At 41.1% G+C, this 17,692-nt stretch overlaps 1 protein-coding gene and 1 pseudogene across 1 annotated transcript; both read right to left on the bottom strand.

Annotated features, from left to right (window-relative positions):
• Positions 1–1,649: 1,649 nt before the first annotated feature.
• Positions 1,650–7,252, bottom strand: LOC104114106 (gamma-glutamyl hydrolase 2-like; annotated as a pseudogene).
• Positions 7,253–15,397: 8,145 nt separating this feature from the next.
• LOC138895495 (uncharacterized) lies at positions 15,398–17,453 on the bottom strand. The gene is made up of 6 exons (XM_070180186.1): positions 17,426–17,453; positions 16,650–17,061; positions 16,432–16,501; positions 16,162–16,353; positions 15,942–16,095; positions 15,398–15,417 (listed from the first exon to the last, which is right to left on the bottom strand). The coding sequence occupies exons 1-6, from the start codon at positions 17,451–17,453 to the stop codon at positions 15,398–15,400; spliced, it is 876 nt and encodes a 291-aa protein (XP_070036287.1).
• Positions 17,454–17,692: the final 239 nt, after the last annotated feature.

Here is a 17,692-nt window from a genome sequence, read left to right as displayed (position 1 = left end):
GTTTCCTCAAGTTCAAAAATGATCCGTTAACCACCCGAAACCAACCCGAGCCCTCGGGGCTCCAAACCAAACACGCACCCAAGTCCTAAAACATCATACGAACTTGCTCGCGTGATCAAATCGCCAAAATAATACCAAGAACTACGAATCAGACACCAATTCAAAGGAAATTTTCAAGAAAATTTTAAAACTTATATTTTTACAACCGTACGTCCGAATCACGTCAAATCAACTCCGTTTCTCTCCAAATTTGGCAGACAAGTCATAAATATTATAGTGGATCTATAGCGGGCTCCGGAACCAAAATACGGACCCGAGGTCAATAAATCCAACATCAGTAATTTCTTAGAAATCATTAAGCTTTCAAGCTTTTAATTTTTCATCAAAATTTCATATCTCGGGCTAGGGACCTCGGAATTCGATTCCGGGCATACGCCCAAGTCTCAAATCACGATACGGACCTACCGAAATTGTCAAAATACTGATCCGGGTCCGTTTGCTCAAAATATTGACCAAAGTCCACTCAGTTGAGTTTTAAAGCTCTATTTCACCTTTTAATCCATTTTTCTTATAAAAACTTTTCGGAAAATTGTACGGACAACGCACGCAAGTCGAGGAATGATAAATGGTATTTTTCGAGGTCTTAGAATACAGAATTACTTATTAAATTTAAAGATGACATTTTGGGTCGTCACAGAACCCTGATTATACGTGTTATGTGTTTGGTATTGAGGTGACGCACATGCTAGTTGACGGGCGTGTGGGCGTGTGGGCGTGCACCGTGTGAATTGTGACTCAGTTATATCTGTGGTACTGTGTAGTTGCCTAATCTTATTTGTATCTATGAAATCTCTATGTGCTGGAGTAATTGAGCTGTGATCCATGTTAGAAACCATGTCTAGGCTATATGTTTATCATGTTGGGACCCACTGAGATCATTTTTGTTGTTGAGTTATTTGCTTACATTGCAATTACATACTCAGTCATGCGCATTCATTTGCATATCATATCTCAGTCTCTGTTACCATTTATTGATACATCACATCATCATTTTGGGATGATTTTCATGACATTGTGAGCCCGAGAGACTAGAGAGATTGATGACTGAGTGAGGTCGAGAGCCTGATGGTGAGGATATTGATGAGAACGGGCTGCACGCCGCAGCATGTTTTATTGATTTATGCCATGATTGGCTTGTTATAGCGCTTGGGCTGAAGGAGCCCCTCCGGAGTCTGTACACCCCTAGTGAGCGCAGGTACCTATTGAGTACGAGTGCCGAGTGATTGGGAGGACTGAGTGACTGGGAGGACCGAGTGAATTGATACTCTGAGAGTATGCATATGGTTTTATCACTGAATTGCATTGCATTCGACATGCACACTTGACATACATGCATAGAGATGCATTTTCCTCATGTTGTACGACATTGCGTCATTCATGACTTCACATACACATTGACTTGTATAAAAGCAGTTGTATTATCATTTCTTCTCTTTATAAATATCATTAGATTGGTTAGTTGTTAATTGGCTTAACGTGTTGGGTTAGGTGCCATCACGACTAGTTGGATTTTGGGTCGTGACAGTTCTACCAATAGTCAACCATCAACAACGATATGTTAAATGCTATTGAAAAAAATTGGGGTGTCAAACTACATAAACAAATTTCTTGTTAGTACTATAAACGATTCAGTCACAACTTAAGACAATGCTGCTTTAAATTTATAGCAAATTAAACACAATATTTTACATCCCTCCAGACAATACTACCAAGAACTAGTAGGCTGTAGCCAGCACATGGTTATTTGAGATATGAAGGCTCACAGAATAACTCAAATCAATGTTTTATTTCATAGAAGGGTGGACAGCAGAAGACTAAAAAATCACCATACAACTAGTTTTAACATTCCCAATTTGGTGGTGAGAACAGTTAACTGGAGATTGAAAAGCAATTCCAGCAGTGAACATCACATACTGCCCGCAACTCCAAGTCTTCACGTGCATCTTAGATTGCACAGTTGTTGGTGCTCAATTACACTGCTTTTGCTCTTTTTCCTCTATAGATAGCTCAAGGCAGAATGCGGAGTGAAGAGATAAACCTCATCAAAACCCTTCCTACAGAACAAGACAAAAGAGAATCAAGTTCCTGAAATCAATGTGTTAATTTTCAACCAACCTGAAATTGCTGCCTGACTTACCCTGCCTTCCCACCATAAATGGGACTGTAATTGTAGATGAGATTATCAAGCATTTCGCGAGCTACTGGCTTGTTAGAAGACTTTCTAGCTTCACTGCAATTTAAAATATACAAATAAAACTTACAAACCTAGAAGCACAACAGCAAAATAAAATTTTAAAAAAAGGGGGATGGGTTAATAGAGGCGCATGTATAACTTGACTCAATTCCGGCTCCGGACAGGGCAAGAAATAATTAGGAAAAGATAGGTATATTTGGCTAGGTGCAGATATGAAGTAGGATGATAAGAGGATGAAAGTGCTTATGCCTATCATACTCTTAATCACAATATGCAAAAGTTAAACAGTTGCAGTTGAAGAGTAAGAAGAATTTGTGAAAAGCATGCCCCTCAATTAGTTCATACTACTTGTGCACATCTGTATGTTTATATCCAAGACAACCGGTAGCCTTAGAATCTGTCTTTGCCAACTTATGAGCAATACAAATGAATCCAGTGCCATAGTGGATGCACTCAACCTATAACTACATATTAGGAAAGCATTGGTTCTCTTCAATATCTCATCTTAGAAATTAGGATTATCAGATAATTGATAACCAGAAAGCATTTCCCGTCCCTGACAGTATGCCTGGATCTGAACCAATCCCCAAGATTCCCCACCCCATCCCACACCTCCGGATCATCCTCGGCAGACAGGAAAGGTAAGAAGGGTCTATACCTAATAAAATAGTTGGCAACATGTGTAGTAACTTGAACTGCATCCTCAGAATGTGGAATCCTTGATGAGCCCCCATTCGAAAACATTTTTCTGCAGTAACATAACCAGCTAAAAGCATTTAAATTTGGAATTTCAGGTAAAAGAATTGTGTCAAGATAAAAGGTCGCGTTTTTGCATTAAGATGAGCTACTATCTCCAAGGAAAATTTCAAAGGACATTAAAATGGTGTATTAACTCTGCTCGTTTTAACATAAGCCTATAATTAATATCTTTACTCCAATGAAAACATGAAAACAAGATGAGTGTGTATAAAAGGTCTTTCTTTTGAACTGCTTGAAAGCGCCCGCAAGAGGTAGATTAGATGATCCCCTTTCAAGAAGAAGGATTTATTTCAATGGAGAGAGCATGTCGAAGCCTTGGCCCCGACTCACAATATAGCCTTGGAGTCATCGATGATAAATGGGATATTGGCAAACGTAAAACATTCACATGACAATTGTTCCTTTAGAATAAATCATGAGAGAGCAGAAGAAATATTTCTTTTTATCAGATACCCAGAGTGCAGCAATCATGACTTGCTCATCTGTCAGAACCTTTTTCATGAACCTACCAATAACCTTTGTGCACTACCCACTAAAACGTAATCTGTAACGTAATTTAAGAACACCAAAGCCACTCAAAGAATGAAAATAGCTAGGAAAACATTACACTATGCTATCTCACGTTGTTATATCTAACAACTATTAAGTTACTGCATATTTCACATATTAATTGTAAATCTGAAGTTAGACGCCAAAGATGGTACCTCTGGGTGCCATTGAAAACCAGCTATAGGATAACGTTTAGCTTGAATAGTAGAGACATAGACCTGAATCAGATAATTAATTAATCAAAACAAATCAGTTCAAAAAGAATATCTACTAGATATCTTATCAATTGCAAACATTCACCAGAAATATCCCAGCAGAGAAAAGTGGTAGAATTCAACATGTACCTTGTTGTTTTCATCCGTACTAGTTGTCAAGACCCTGAAAAAGCCACTCAAGTCTTTATTCGCTAGAAATCTTTCTGGTGATATACCAAACTGCAGCATTAATAAGGAAACACACAATTAATCAGCCGTATCACTGCATACCTAAAGCGCCCAATAAGGCCTGAAGCAAAAACAGATAATATGAGAACTCAAAGACAAGAGGAATATCTAGCCTGCTTGTATTCTAAGATTAGCGTGACTCATTCACCGAAAGAAGTTTGTCTCTCCTGCATTAAATCTTCAAACAAACGTTGATGCGACAATCACTGATCTCTAGGTGACAGTCTATGAGTTATGCAAATGTTTATGGAGGAACATGAATTCCTTGCTAAGACAAGCTGCAATAGAACTGCAGATACAGCAGCGTGAATGAAACTAACAAGTAATGTAAGAGATATGGAAGTAACCCCATAGCAGGTAACTCGAAGATCAAACGCCTGAATTAATGTTGGATGAAAATCAGCATAAGAATCTTAACATTTCTAAAACCCAAAACTGATATACAAACCTTACTAGATGTAATATGCTAAAAGATGTAGGACATAATTCAAGAGTAATACTATTGAGCAATTACAATCTTCACTAGACAAAATAAAACATGTAGTAAATCTTGTAAAATCACAAGTAAGCTAAAATACAGCAGTGTCACACAAGGACAAGAAAAAACCTAATTTGTAAAACTCACATGATGATTTTGCATCACAAGGCAATCTATACTCATCTTCTTTAGCAACACGGGGGAATCTGCAGGAAAGTTAATAGCCAGTTGTATATCAGCAAAATAAGAATTATTACTGAAACCTGACCCCTTCACAAGCACAACCACTGTACTTTCACATAGCTCTCAAGAAAGTACAATGAAGAGTTTACATGAATGAGAGTATACATTCTCTTTGATATGCAAATGTGGGTCATAAGTGCTCATTCAATATAGAGTTGAGCATGCTATAAGGTCAACAGGCTTTTAAAATGCAGGAAGAGAATAGTAGACAATCCTTCCTCCAATATGCCATCATCATAAGCACAATTCTGCTCATCACCACCACCAGTTCCTTTGTTTCCTCTTTTTAATCAGTCCTTCAACCACCGTTTGCCGTTCTTCTTCGAGATGAACAATTTACACATAGCAAGGCCAAGAGATTTAAGTAACAGTTCTTACAGATCACATTAAATGCCAGGTTTTGTTCTTTCCAAATAATATTAAGCTCTCCTTTCATGCGAAAATTACCTATTATGACAGAGTTTGAATGCAATGGGAGCCTTACATTCAAAGCCGATCAGGCAAGCCTCTTTACTATTTTTCTATCAATGAAAAGCTTGAATTTACCATTATGACTCAACTATCTGTTATATTTATCTTTTAAAGCCCTTCGAATAGGGTAATCTGTCATTTTTCCCAGCTGAAATGAAAATGGAGAAGCAAAGCAGAAAAGAGAAAATTGGAAGAGAGGGAAGAAAAAGAAGATGAAGTCATAAAGGAGGCAAACAAACATATACCTTCCAAATACTGTTCCTTCAATATTCACATTTTCCACAAACTGTACTGTAGATGCTTGACTCGCTGCACTGAATTCCTCGAGGATATTGTTGTCCTATTATTAGACAAAGAAATGTCTTGAAATCAACCCATGGAAACAACTGAACTCAAGTCTTAAAAATGTAAAAATTTGATAATCGTATAGGAGAAAGTTTGGGTCACATAGAGGTGTGCAAGTTGTTTCCCTATACTGTCTAAGAGGCAGGATTGTGTCCCTGACATATTATGTTTGGTTTGTAGTTGGTTTTCTGGAAAAAACCTACCTTGACATATCAAATATTTCGCAATATTTTAGATATAATTCACACATGTATGAGTAATATGCAGACATCAAAGTATACTAAGGTACAACTCAGAATGCGAAATTAGGTATATATGAAAGAAAAAAAAAATCTACAACTGGAAGCACCAGAAAAAGATAGGGAAAATTCTAACTGGCAGCAATATACAACTCATATTCTTTATTGCCTCTTATTCCAAAGAGTTTCTAACTTTTACTGCATGTATACCTGTATAATCTTTAATCAGATGCTATACAATGTCATACATGGAATGTGCTCGCATACATGCACTTAGACAATGAGTATGCTAAGCACACATTCATGAGCAATTGACTATCAGGATATTCTGAGAACTGAATATAATATTACAAGCTCTACATTTTATGCATACAAAATTATAATGGAACTCTTTCAGACTTCCCACAGAAATCTTTTATTACAGTTTGCTTGTTTGATAGTATTGCCTCAAGTGTCTATGCAACTAATTACAATATGTTATTTTAAATAGTACCGACTTTTCTAAGTGTGCATTCTCAATAAAGCTAAATGAAACATCTATGTTCTCCCATACACTTTACCTTGGTGATGATCATTGTTAAAAGTTCATATCCCAAGCAGATTGCAAGTATAGGAAAATGCTCGCCAGCATCATTCTTCGCCAAAGCTTTCTGCGAGTATCAATGAAGCATTTAAAATCATTATAATGATTTTCAATAAAAGAACATCTTTGCTACTATCCTGTATTCGAATTAAAAGACTAGGAAATTTCATTATATCAAACTTTTTGGTCACAGATTCCAGTCCAAATGCAGAGTATTTCCACTTAATAAATATTGCAGCAATAGGAGCATGATAGCATGAGTCTAGGTAGGTACAAGCAGAGTAGATAATCACCTGGAAAATTCCTTTAATAACATCAAAATAGAGACCGTCCTTGGCCCACCCACCAGTGAAGATAATGCCATTAACAAGATTAAGTTTCTGCAAAGAGAAATTGAATTAGCAAATCTCAAACTGCAATTGATAGGCGCGATCCGATCGAAGATAACATCTACTGCTTTTAAAATTTCAACGATTCACGAGACGAGAGATATGAAAAAGGAATAGTAATTGATACTTACTTGATTGAGAATTTCAGGAGGCGCTGTGTATATGAGAGGAATGACTCTAGCACCAGCCATTTCAGCAAACTTAACATAGGAAGCAGCAATGTAGGAAATATTAGTAGCGTTGCTAAGGCGGCCGGAGGCGCCATCGCCGGGATGACAAACAATTCCGATAGCCGGCCGGTGATTGAGGGTAGGGTCAGGAGCTGGACAGCTCGACGGGAGAGTCTGCTGAGAGTCAAAGTGTTGACTTCCTTCAGCAGCAGGAGCAGCAATCTCGAAGACAACAAGAAGAAATGAAATCAAAAGGTTGTTACCCATTTGATTTAATTAAATTTGAGAGGACCGAGTACAGTGCAGCAAGTGTGGGAGTAGGTAGCTAAAGCATTGTACATGCTTGTGGTCATTATATTTTAACGTATATAAACTACGTTAAGAATTATTTTTTATGATGAACTAAGATAATATTATTTAGTTAACGATAAAAGAAAATTACTACATGTTATAAATAATTATCTAATGGTGTATGTCCATAATTTATAAAGGAGTAATACTCACTATTGTATACGGTCGAAATAGATTTTGACCTTCGTACGATTGATCGAGGTCAAAACATAATGGATCGAAGTAAAACTTCGAGATGGGTTCCGAAGATGGTACGAACAAGCTTCGAGCCCGAGGGACCGATCAATGTCGAGCTCGATATCGTTATCAAGCTCGAATCCAAGTCGAACTATGATGCAAAGTAAAGTTATCAAACTTATGATTCAGAAACCGACCAACGTTGATCCCGAATCAATTCAAGGATCCAAGTCAGAATCGGGCTCAAGTCAAGATCGAGAGCTCGAGTCAAGACCGAAAACTCGAGTCAATATCGAGCTCATAGACAAGAGCCGTTGCAATCCCACTAGAGGAGAGAATCTTAGCAGGAATTATGGAAAAGCTGATTCATTATGGGTCTCCCACTATGTATTTTTAATTATATCTAAAGTAAGATCCCTTTTATGGTTATTATTTCTATAAGGACCAAGTTTTTTACTTACATTGTAATTCAAGCACCATATTCTTCCATATTCAAGAATTATTCTTTTAAGCTTCATTAATTGATCCATTGTGCTGAGTCCTAAAAAATCATCTTCTTTCCTATCTTGTTTATTTCGCATTCTTTACAATCAATATTCGGCATTTCTATTTATCCCGACGGTTTGTATCAAGTTATATCATATATCCTTATAACTACGTACAAATTCAACTATATCCGTTTTTCGGGTAAATAGTTTGGCGCCCACCGTGGGGCTAAGGATAACAGTGGTTATTTGATACGAATCTGCAAAAAAAAACACCGTTGTGTTTTGCGCTTGTTTCCGAAAATATCTTGGATTTTGGATTAGCAACGATTAACTATCAATCAAATGGCCTCACATATCGACAACGAAGTCGGTCTTCAAGATGAGAACAATAACTTGACACCCAGTACCGAAAGACCATTTGTCAACGCTGTTGGAGCTCGAATCGAAGTGCCAGTAGATATTAATTCGCATGTGGCCATTGAGGCGAACCTACATTCTGAACCCGAAAATAGCATTCATGGTGGCACTCGGTCTGCAGCTCGAGATACCCATAACGTCGAGGAAAACAGCGTCAGCTTGCGTATGATTTTCGAAATGTTGCAAGATCAACAGGCAGCAATAGCTCAGTTGCAGAGCCAAACCCAGCTACAGAGCAGGTCGGAGCCCAATCCACCTCGAGAAATCGCCCACAGAACGGAGCCAGCCATAGTGAGGTCAAATGAGCAAGAATCGGGGACTACTCCCAAAATTGCTAAATTACTCGAGGAGCTCACAAAGCGAGTCGAAACCAACGATAAAAAAGTAGAAACATATAACTCCAGGGTCGATCAGATCCTGGGAGCTCCGCCAATGATAAAAGCGTTGGATTCCAAAAAAATCGTGCAAAAACCTTTTCCCTCGAGTGCAGCCCCAAAACCAATCCCCAAAAAATTTAGTATGTCCGAAATTCCCAAATATAACAGAACGACCGACCCCAACGAGTACGTCACTTCTTATACATGTGCCATCAAGGGCAATGATTTAGAAGACGATGAAATCGAATCTGTGTTGTTAAAAAAATTCTGAGAGACCCTCTCGAAGGGAGCAATGATTTGGTATCACAACCTACCACCAAATTCCATCGACTCATTCGCCATGTTAGTAGATTCTTTTGTGAAAGCACATGCCGGCGCCATAAAAGTCGCAACAAGGAAATCGGACCTCTTCAAGGTAAGACAAAAGGATAACGAGATGTTGAGGGAGTTCGTATCTCGTTTTCAAATGGAACAAATGGATCTGCCACCAGTCACAGACGATTGGGCTGTTCAGGCTTTCACTCAAGGTTTGAACGAACGAAGTTTGACAGCTTCACGAAGGTTGAAGCATAACCTGATCGAATACCTAGCCATCACGTGGGCCGACGTGCACAATCGGTACCAATCAAAAATTAGGGTCGAAGATGATTAGTTGGGGTCGAAACCTGCTGCTCGAAGGGATATTAATCGAGAACAGGGTTCGATCAGGGATTGGTACCGACCGTATAACGAAAACCATATAATCGGTGAATCGAGACACAACCCCGGATAAAATAACAAAAAAGGTGATTGAGGTCAAGGATCCCGGGGGCTGATGAATAGAGGTAGGTTCGAAAGGCCTGTCGAATCTAAGGAAGCGCCTCGGTTATCGGAGTACAACTTCAACATCGATACATCCGCCATCGTGTCGGCTATCGGACACATCAAAGACACTAAATGGCCTTGACCCATGCAGACCGATCCTGCCCAGAGGAATCCCAATCAAATGTGCGAATATCATGGCACCCATGGCTACAGAACGGAAGATTGCAGGCAACTAAGAGAGGAGGTAGCCCGGTTATTCCACAAAGGTCACCTTCGAGAATTTTTAAGCGATAGGGCGAAGAACCATTTTAAAAATAGGGATTTCGGCAAGAAAAACGAACAAGAAGAACCACAGCACGCCATTCACATGATCATCGGCGGCACCGATACCCCTCAGGGACTAGTGCTTAAACGCACTAAAACATCGATTGTGGGAGAAAAGCGGTCTCGAACTCAGGATTACACACCCCTAGGAACTTTGTCCTTCAATGATGAAGATGCAGAAGGAGTCATACAACCTCATAACGATGCACTGGTAATATCCGTACTTATGAATAAAACTAAAGTTAAGCGTGTGTTAATTGATCCAGGTAGCTCGGCCAACATCATTAGGTTGAAGGTCGTAGAACAGCTCGGTTTACGGGACCAGGTTATACCTGCAACCCTAGTTCTAAACGGATTCAATATGGCATGTGAAACCACCAAAGGCGAGATAGTTTTACCGACAAATGTGGCCGGGACCATCCAAGAAACGAAGTTCCACCTAATCGAAGGAGGCATGAGGTACAACGCCCTTTTTGGAAGGCCATGGATCCACAACATGAGAGTTGTACCTTCGACCCTACACCAGGTCCTTAAATTCCCAACATCGAGAGGAGTCAAAACAGTGTACGGAGAACAGCCGGCCGCAAGAGAAATATTTGCTGTCGAGGAAGCAAATCCAATATCCTCGCCTTTGCCAGTAAAGGGATCGGGCTCAAAAGGGGAACGAGATACCAAATAGCAATCACAGACATCGGCTTTAACCCGACTAGATAATCAGAAGATCGAAGAAGATGATGATCAAAGGATCCCTCGATCCTTCGTGATTCCTGATGATTCCGACGCTACTAAATCAACGATTGAGGAATTGGAGCAAGTCACACTAATCGAGCACTGGCCCGAACGGAAGGTATACCTGGGAACGGGGTTGACCCCCGAACTCAGGAAAAAACTTGTTCAATTTTTTATCAATAACATTAATTGCTTTGCCTGGTCCCATTTAGATATGATAGGGATCTCACCGGACATAACAACGCATCGGCTAAGCTTGGACCCTAGGTTCAGACCGGTGAAGCAAAAGAGAAGACACCAGTCTGAGGTGAAGCATGCATTCATAAAGGACGAGGTAACCAAACTTCTCAAGATAGGGTCCATTCGGGAGGTGAAATATCCCGAATGGTTAGCCAGTGTAGTTGTAGTGCCTAAAAAGGGGAACAAAATTAGAATGTGTGTAGATTATAAGGATTTGAACAAAGCATGCCCCAAAGATTCCTTTCCGCTGCCCAACATCGATTGCATGATCGATGCCACGACCGGCCACGAGATCCTTACTTTTCTCGATGCCTATTCCGGGTATAATCAAATCCAGATGAACCCAGAAGACCAGGAAAAGACTTCATTTATCACCAAATATGGAATATATTGTTATAATGTGATGCCCTTCGGGCTAAAAAATGCAGGAGCTACTTACTAACGCCTAGTAAATAAAATGTTCGAAGAACAAATAGGTAAATCAATGGAATTTTATATTGATGACATGCTAGTTAAGTCCCTGCGGGCAGAGGACTATTTGACCCATTTGCAGGAAACGTTCGAGATTTTAAGGAAATACAACATGAAGCTCAACCCCAAGAAATGTGTTTTTGGGGTCGGTTCGGGCAAGTTCCTCGGCTTCATGGTGTCAAATCGGGGGATCGAGATTAACCCCGATAAAATCAAGGCCATCGAATACATCATCATCGTGGACAGCGTGAAAGTCGTACAGAGGCTAACGGGATGGATTGCATCCTTAGGCCGATTCATTTCGAGATCGTCAGATCGAAGTCACAAGTTTTTCTCTCTACTCAAAAAGAAGAACGATTTCGCTTAGACCCCGGAATGCCAACAGGAATTGGAAGAATTAAAATGATATCTATCGAGCCCACCACTACTTCAAACACCAAGAACAGACAAAAAACTTTGCTTGTACTTAGCAGTATCGGAAATCGTGGTAAGCGGTGTTCTAGTTCGAGAAGAGCAAGGTACGCAATTTCCCGTTTATTATGTAAGTCGGACCTTAAGAGAAGCAGAAACTAGATATCCGCACCTAGAAAAATTGGCACTTGCACTAATAAGCGCCTCTAAAAGTTAAGACCGTACTTTCAATGTCACCCTATATGCATATTAACCACTTACCTGCTTCGTAATATTTTGCACAAGCCCGAACTATCAGGCCGATTGGCCAAATGGGCCGTCAAACTCAGTGGGTACGATATCGAATATCAACCCCGTACGGCCATCAAGTCTCAAATTTTAGCAGACTTCGTGGCTGATTTCATGCCAATCCTCATACCCGAAGTCGAAAAAGAGCTCTTATTGAAATCGGGTACGTCATCGGGGGTATGGACCCTTTTTACGGATGGGGCTTCGAACGTGAAGGGGTCCGGGCTAGGCATCATTTTAAAGCCACCCACGGGTAACACTATTAGGCAATCTATCAAAACTATCAGGTTGACTAACAACGAGGCCGAGTATGAGGCTATGATTGCAGGTCTCGAGCTAGCTAAAAACTTGGGAGCAGAAGTCATTGAAGCCAAGTGTGACTCTTTACTGGTGGTAAATCAAGTAAACAAAACCTTCGAAGTTCGAGAAGATAGAATGCAAAGGTATTTGGACAAACTACAGGTCACTTTGCACCATTTCAAAGAATGGACTTTACAGCATGTTCCACGAGAGCAAAACAGTGAGGCTGATGCACTTGCGAATTTGCGATCATCGGTCGAGGAAGGTGAGTTAAGCTTCGGGACTGTCGTTCAACTCTCGAGATCCGTGATCGAAGAATGTCATGCCGAGATAAATTCTATGAGCTTAACCTGGGATTGGAGAAATAAGTATATTGAATACTTAAAGAATGGAAAGCTCCCATCGGACCCTAAAGATTCGAGGGCCCTACGAACCAAAGCTGCTCGATTCATGTTAACTATAGATGGAACGCTATACCGACGGACATTCAATGGACCATTGGCAGTATGCTTAGGTCCAGGAGACAGTGATTACATCCTACGTAAGGTGCATGAGGGCACTTGCGGGAATCACTCCGGTGCCGATTCATTAGTCCGAAAAATAATCAGGGCAAGATATTATTGGATCGATATGGGCAAAGATGCAAAGGAGTTTATTCGAAAATATGACAAATGTCAAAGGTTTGCACCAATGATCTATCAACCCGGAGAGCAACTTCACTCAGTCCTATCCCCATGGCCATTCATGAAATGGGGAATGGATATCGCCGGCCCTCTGCCATCGACCCCAGGTACAACTAAATTTATTTTATTTATGACTGACTATTTCTCTAAATAGGTTGAAGCATAGGCTTTCGTGAAAGTAAGAGAGAAAGAGGTTATAGACTTTATCTGGGATCATATCGTATATCGATTCGGGATACCCGCCGAAATAGTGTGTGACAATGGGAAACCGTTTGTCGGCAGCAAAGTGACAAAATTCCTCGAAGACCACAAAATAAAGAGGATATTATCAACACTGTATCTCCCCAGTGGGAACGTACAGGCCGAATCAACAAACAAAACTATCATTCAAAACCTAAAGAAGAGGCTGAACGACACTAAAGGAAAATGGAGAGAAATCCTACCCGAAGTTCTTTGGGCATATCGAACAACATCAAAATCTAGTACGGGGGCAACCCCGTTCTCCTTAGTATATAGCTCTGAAGCCTTGATTCCAGTCTAAGTCGGGGAACCCGGTTCCAAGTTTCGGTATACAAGAGAAGAGTCAAATAACGAGGCTATGAACACTAGCCTCGAATTATCGGATGAAAAACGAGAAGCTGCTCTCGTCCAATTGGCCACCCAAAAGTAGCGAATCGAAAGATACTATAATCGAAGAACCAAGCTTCGCCATTTTAAAATCAGGGACTTAGTGCTAAGGAAAGTCACCCTTAGTACTCGAAATCCAAACGAAGGAAAACTAGGACCAAACTGGGAAGGACCGTATCAGGTTCTCAAAAACATCAGAAAAAGATCATACAAGCTCGGTATTATAAACGGCAAATAACTATCAAGCAATTAGAATGTGTCGCACCTAAAACGATACTACTACTAAGGTACGACCCTCCCATATTCATTTACATTTCGAAACTAACCGCTGCAGGAGTCCGATCAGGAGCTAGGAGGGATCCTTCAACATGAAGCCCTAGGTATGAAAGCACGCGTTGCACTCTTTTTCCTTTAGACCGGTTTTATCCCAAATGAGTTTTTCGGCAAGGTTTTTAATGAGGCAACCAGTGATCGTGCTAAACTTAGAAACAATTTGACAGTATCTGAGGCCTCTTTACAATCGACCTCGAATACTAGGGGGGCACTAGCCCTCAAATATATCAAGTTCTGATGCAAGAAAGTTATTTTGTAACAACAGGGTTCCAATAGGAAAAGTTGTAAGAGCCAAATGGTCAAAACGAACCATGCCCATGTAATTGGCCCAAGCCCTGACGCAAAACATGAACACATGTGTAATGACTTACAAAGAAAGTTCTCCTCTTTACCGATATCTTGTATCCAAGAAACATTCCTCTATTTTCAAGATTTATTATGCAAACAGGATTAAGATAAATCTCCGAGTTCGAGCAAGCAAGCACTCGACCATTATGCCTACGGGCTACATTACTTCGAGTATGAAAACATTCACTCGATTAATAAGCCTACGGGCTATTCTTATTTCAAGTTCGAGCAAGCACTCACTCGACTATTATGCCTACGGGCTACATTACTTCGAGTTCGAAATATTCACTCGATTAATAAGCCTACGAGCTATTCTTATTTCGAGTTCGAGTAAGCAAGCACTCGACTATTACGCCTACGGGCTACATTACTTCGAGTATGAAAACATTCACTCGATTAATAAGCCTACGGGCTATTTTTATTTCGAGTTTGAGCAAGCACTCACTCGACCATTACGCCTACGGGCTACATTACTTCGAGTTCTACATTATCTCGAGTTCGAAACATTCACTCGACTAATAAGCCTACGGGCTATTCTTATTTCGAGTTCGAGCAAGCACTCACTCTACCATTACACCTACGGGCTACATTACTTCGAATTCGAAACATTCACTCGATTAATAAGCCTACGGGCTATTCTTATTTCGAGTTCGAAACATTCACTCGATTAATAAGCCTACGGGCTATTCTTATTTCGAGTTCGAGCAGGCACTCACTCGACCATTATACCTACGGGCTACGTTTCTTCGAGTATGAAAACATTCACTCGATTAATATGCCTACGGGCTATTCTTATTTCGAGTTCGAGCAAGCACTCACTTGACCATTACGCCTACGGGCTACATTACTTCGAGTTCTACATTACTTCGAGTTCGAAACATTCACTCGATTAATAAACCTACGGGCTTTTCTTATTTCGAGTTCGAGCAAGCACTCACTCGACCACTAAGCCTAAGGGCTACATCATACTGCAAGTTCGAATAATCACTCGACTCGACTACTAAACCTATAGGATGCCTTATTTCAAGTTTGAGTAAACGCCCGCTCGGTTATAAAGGCAACGAAGTTCAAATTCGATCAAATTGCTTAAATCCTCATGAAAACATTCATAAGGCATGAATAAAATCTTCATAAGACAGGAAACAAAACAGAAAGCAAGACGGTAAAACAAAAGGATATTTTATATACAAGATTGTTTACATGATTGATTACAACATAGAAACTAAGGGCTATCTCCAAGAGCAGTCTATTCTCTACCCACCCACCCACCCCCATGCTCGGACCCACTCTTACTCCCATCATTATCATCGCCATTGGAAAACAAGGCTTCAGCATCAGTTTCGAGTTCTTTGGCCCTTTTTATCTCTTCAGCGAGGTCGAAACCTCGAGCATGGATCTCCTCGAGGGTCTCCCTCCGAGATCGACACTTAGCAAGTTCAGCGACCCAATGTGCTCGAGTATCGGCGGTCTCGGCTGCCTATCTTGCTTGGACCTAGGCAGCTTCAGCATCGGCCCGATAGACGGCCACGAGTGCATCCGCATCGGCCTTTGCCTTTTCAGCATCAGATTCGGCCTTGGCAAGTTTGGAGGCCAACCGAGCCTCGATCTCCTTTATTCTTCTTGCTTGAGCCGAGCCTTTCTCCTTCATACTTTGAAGTTGGTTTTCAGCCGCTGATAATTGAGTTCGAGCATCTTCTTTCTCTGCAGCAAAGCGGTCCATACCTTCTTTCCACTTCAAGAACTCCGCTTTTATCGCATCAACCTCCTCACAGATTTTCCCGATTATCTCAATTTTTTGCTGCAGCTGTGAGACCAAAAAATTAGCCATCGTTCCGGTATCGAGCTCATAGGATTTTAAAAGTATCATTACCTGCTCGGACAGATCGGTCTGATCTTGGTGAGCCTTGGCCAACTCAACTCGGAGGTCTTTTATTTCTTCTTCCCTTTGCCCTAAGAGGAGTTTAAGGGAGTTCTTCTCCTCAGTAACCTGTTGAAGATCGGCCTCATATCGACGTAGCTCGGCTCGGGACCGAGAACATGTTTCTCGATGAGCTGCCACAGCCTGCAAAGAAAGAAGAAATGAAGTTAGAAAAGAAAAGCAAACATTAAAGTAATACCAACAAAATAATTTAAGGCTTACCTGATTCAAAGCCCGCTGCACCCCGTAAAAAAGATCTGATGCATCACTAGTGCCGGTAACGTCCTCGACACTGGTAAGCAGGTTATGAAAAGGATCCTCTCCATCATGAGGCCTATCTAGTTCGAGGGCCCCCAAAGCTTGGGCTTCCCGAATCGCCCCTGCGGAAAAAGCAGGGAAGGTGGGCGAGTCCTCGATTACTACTATCCCAAGTGAATCACTTGGAACATTGTCTTCGGCTCGAAGAGATTCGATGGGAAGCATCTTTGATCTCCAACAACTCGGGGACTCTGCCCGAATCCTTCTCTGATATATCCTCAGTTCGAGGCGGAGCCTTATGAAAAACCATCGATCCAGCTTCCTGTGGAACATTGGTGGTCTTCTTCGTTCGGGCCGCCAGCGCGGACCCATCATTTTCTTCTTCTTCGTCGTCTTCATTCCTTAGATGCATAACTGATTCTACGGTCAAAGGAATGGTATTCTTGCTCGGCTTATGAGCCGTCCTCTTCTTCGGTTTTTGATTTTCGGGAACGAAGGCTCTTTTCCTCTTATTATCTTTAACCAGCTTTGGGACAGAGGCCGAAGCCTCTTTCTCGATGGACGAGGGTCTCAAAACCGCATCTTTGTCCACGCCTACATATGGAACATTTTATTAAAGTATATGAAAAGCGTCTCGTTCGTACTACCAAACGATATGAGAAAGGGGCTTACCATAATTTTTTTGCCTCCTATTGGCCCTTTGACAAATCACGCCATGAGCGCTCGGAGTATGTGGAGGTCGAAGCCAAAGCTCGTACCCAGTTCTTGAGATCGGGAACTACTTCGGGGATCCAGGGAACTGCTGTATGACAGAAAGTGGAATATCGGTGAGAAAAGAAATGAAAGGGCAAAATGGAAGGAAGTAACAGCAGAATCACACTTACGTTTCATATTCCACTCTTTAGGAAAAGTCATCTTTTCAGTCGGAATCAGGTCCGAAATCCTTACTCAAACGAACCTGCCCATCCAGCCTCAATCTCTGTCATCGTCGATGCTCGAGAACAGAGCCTTCGTAGCCCAATGCAGAAGTTTTATTAACCCTCCTCAAAAAAGGCGAGGACGGTACAATCAGATGAGGTGGTTGAGGGTAAACGGCATCCCCTCGATTTTTTTTACAAAGTACCGAATCAAAATAACGATCCGCCAAAAAGAAGGATGGACCAGACCTAGGGTTATTTGGTATTGACAGCAGAAGTCAATAATAACATAATCGAGGGGACCTAAC

Source organism: Nicotiana tomentosiformis, chromosome 7, assembly GCF_000390325.3.
Source record: "Nicotiana tomentosiformis chromosome 7, ASM39032v3, whole genome shotgun sequence".
Taxonomy (NCBI): Eukaryota; Viridiplantae; Streptophyta; class Magnoliopsida; order Solanales; family Solanaceae; genus Nicotiana; species Nicotiana tomentosiformis.
Note: the sequence above shows the minus strand (reverse complement) of the source record. Positions and strands in the feature narration are given on the sequence as shown.

Coding starts and splice junctions, on each gene's coding strand:
- LOC138895495 (XM_070180186.1), bottom strand. CDS start 17,453: ATGACAGAGATTGAGGCTGGATGGGCAG. Junction 16,354..16,431: donor TGCAGCGGGCTTTGAATCAG/GTAAGCCTTAAA, acceptor CTTTCTTTGCAG/GCTGTGGCAGCTCATCGAGA. Junction 16,096..16,161: donor AGACCGATCTGTCCGAGCAG/GTAATGATACTT, acceptor TTGGTCTCACAG/CTGCAGCAAAAAATTGAGAT.